Raw genomic sequence first — 1,878 nt, forward strand, 5'->3', positions numbered from 1 at the left:
AGTTTCAAAGAGGAAAGCAGTTTTCATGGCGGCACTAGCAGTGTCCAGGTTTCGCTCTGTGCTGGCTTCTGCCATTGCAAGACGCCAGGGGCGGTCGCCAAGAGTTGTAGGCACCCTCTATGGGCGGCGGAGGGGGCATTTTCATCTGAGCTTCCAATTAAAACCTCAGATGCAACCTTTGATGCTCCTGGAGCTGCCAACAGCAACCTCAGATGCAACCCTTTCAATTAATACATTCTGATGTTTGGGGACCCGCTCCTGTCTCATCATTCAATGGTTTTCGATATTATATTGTTTTTATAGATGATTCCACGAGATACACATGGCTATATCTATTGCACTCAAAAGCAGAATCTTTTTCAACATTTCAACATTTTCATCAACTCATTAAAAACTCATTTAACACTTCCATTCAAATTTTGAGGACAGACGGTGGTGGTGAGTATTTGAGCAATGCTTTTAAATCTTATTTATCCCAACATGGAATTACTCACCAACTTAGTTGTCCCTACACACCTGAGCAGAACGGTCTTGCTGAACGCAAGCACCGTCATCTTTTGGAAACTACTCGTGCGCTACTTCACACAGCTCATCTACCTAATACATTCTGGGCAGAAGCTCTTCTCACCGCTAATTATCTCATTAACATTTTACCGACCACAGCCTGTCGTCTTCAAATTCCTTATCAACTTCTTCATCATAAATTGCCTTCCTATCATCACTTAAAAACCTTTGGATGCCTATGCTTCCCTTGGCTCCAACCACTCACTTCCAACAAATTATCTCCTCGCTCTCAGGAGTGCATTTTCCTAGGTTATTCCACTTCTCATAAAGGTTATAGGTGTTTCAATCCCCTCACCAATCGAATCGGTGCGGATATGCCTTCCGGCGAGAATGCAGGCCTGAAGATTGGAAGGCGTTGCGTGCAGTGGAGAAGGTGTCGGTGGGAGCCGGTGTGCTGCCGGCAACGGCCGGTGGTGATGGGCTGGAGGGGGAGGTGATGTACATGAGGGCAATGTTTGAGCGGGTAGTTGGGTCAAAGGACACCGAGGCCTTCTACATGATCAATCCTGATGGCCATGGTGGGCCTGAGCTCAGCGTTTTCCTCCTCAGAGAATAGGAAAATTAATATCTATTTACTAGAGGCTAGAGCTGTGTGATGGGTTCTGATTTGGCTCTGCTAAGTAGTTGGCTGTTCTTTTCTATGTATTTATTACGTGTTGCCGGTTTCTTTTTAGTTTTTTTTTTTTAATTATTTATTGTAAATGATTGTTTGTTTGCTTTGATTTGTGATGGTGATGGAAGGGTTTAGAGTAGATATTTTCTAGTCGTAGTATCGGTTTCTGTTGATGAAATGTTACGCTCATTTATTTATTGAGTGGATTATCGTCTGCACTAGTGAGTATTGAACCAGTGAGAAAACTTGAGAAGCAGCATATTTCAAGATCCTTTGCAACTGTCGCCATGTTTATGTGCTACACTTTGCAAGCAATCTACTCTATCTTTAATTTGTTAACTTTCATATAATACCTATTTAATTTTGTTGGGTGCCGAGGGTGTCAAATATTTTTAATTATTATGTGCAGTTATCGGACGGCGTTCGAAGATGAATGAAAGCGTGCCACGTCATTTTTTTGCTATGTATCGTTGTTGTATACCTCTCAATACCGGAAGATGTTGCGCACACTCATTTTTCTTTGAACGGTTTGGTGACCAAATAGAATCATTTTCTGTCAAATAGGCTTCATATTAGAAACTTCAAGAAGGGAAGAGAACAAGAAAAAAAAAGTTTCTTATGATTGGAGTTGAGGAGCACATAAACGTGCATATTATGTGCCATATATGGCAGGGATATGCTTCAATAGGTTGTGTATAGAA

At 41.9% G+C, this 1,878-nt stretch overlaps 1 protein-coding gene across 1 annotated transcript; it reads left to right on the forward strand.

Annotated features, from left to right (window-relative positions):
* Nucleotides 1-480: 480 nt before the first annotated feature.
* Nucleotides 481-1,120, forward strand: LOC110094646 (protein MIZU-KUSSEI 1-like). The gene is made up of 2 exons (XM_028697735.1): nucleotides 481-570; nucleotides 842-1,120. The coding sequence occupies exons 1-2, from the start codon at nucleotides 481-483 to the stop codon at nucleotides 1,118-1,120; spliced, it is 369 nt and encodes a 122-aa protein (XP_028553568.1).
* Nucleotides 1,121-1,878: the final 758 nt, after the last annotated feature.

This window comes from Dendrobium catenatum, unplaced genomic scaffold (assembly GCF_001605985.2).
Source record: "Dendrobium catenatum unplaced genomic scaffold, ASM160598v2 fragScaff_scaffold_114, whole genome shotgun sequence".
In the NCBI taxonomy this organism is placed as follows: domain Eukaryota; kingdom Viridiplantae; phylum Streptophyta; class Magnoliopsida; order Asparagales; family Orchidaceae; genus Dendrobium; species Dendrobium catenatum.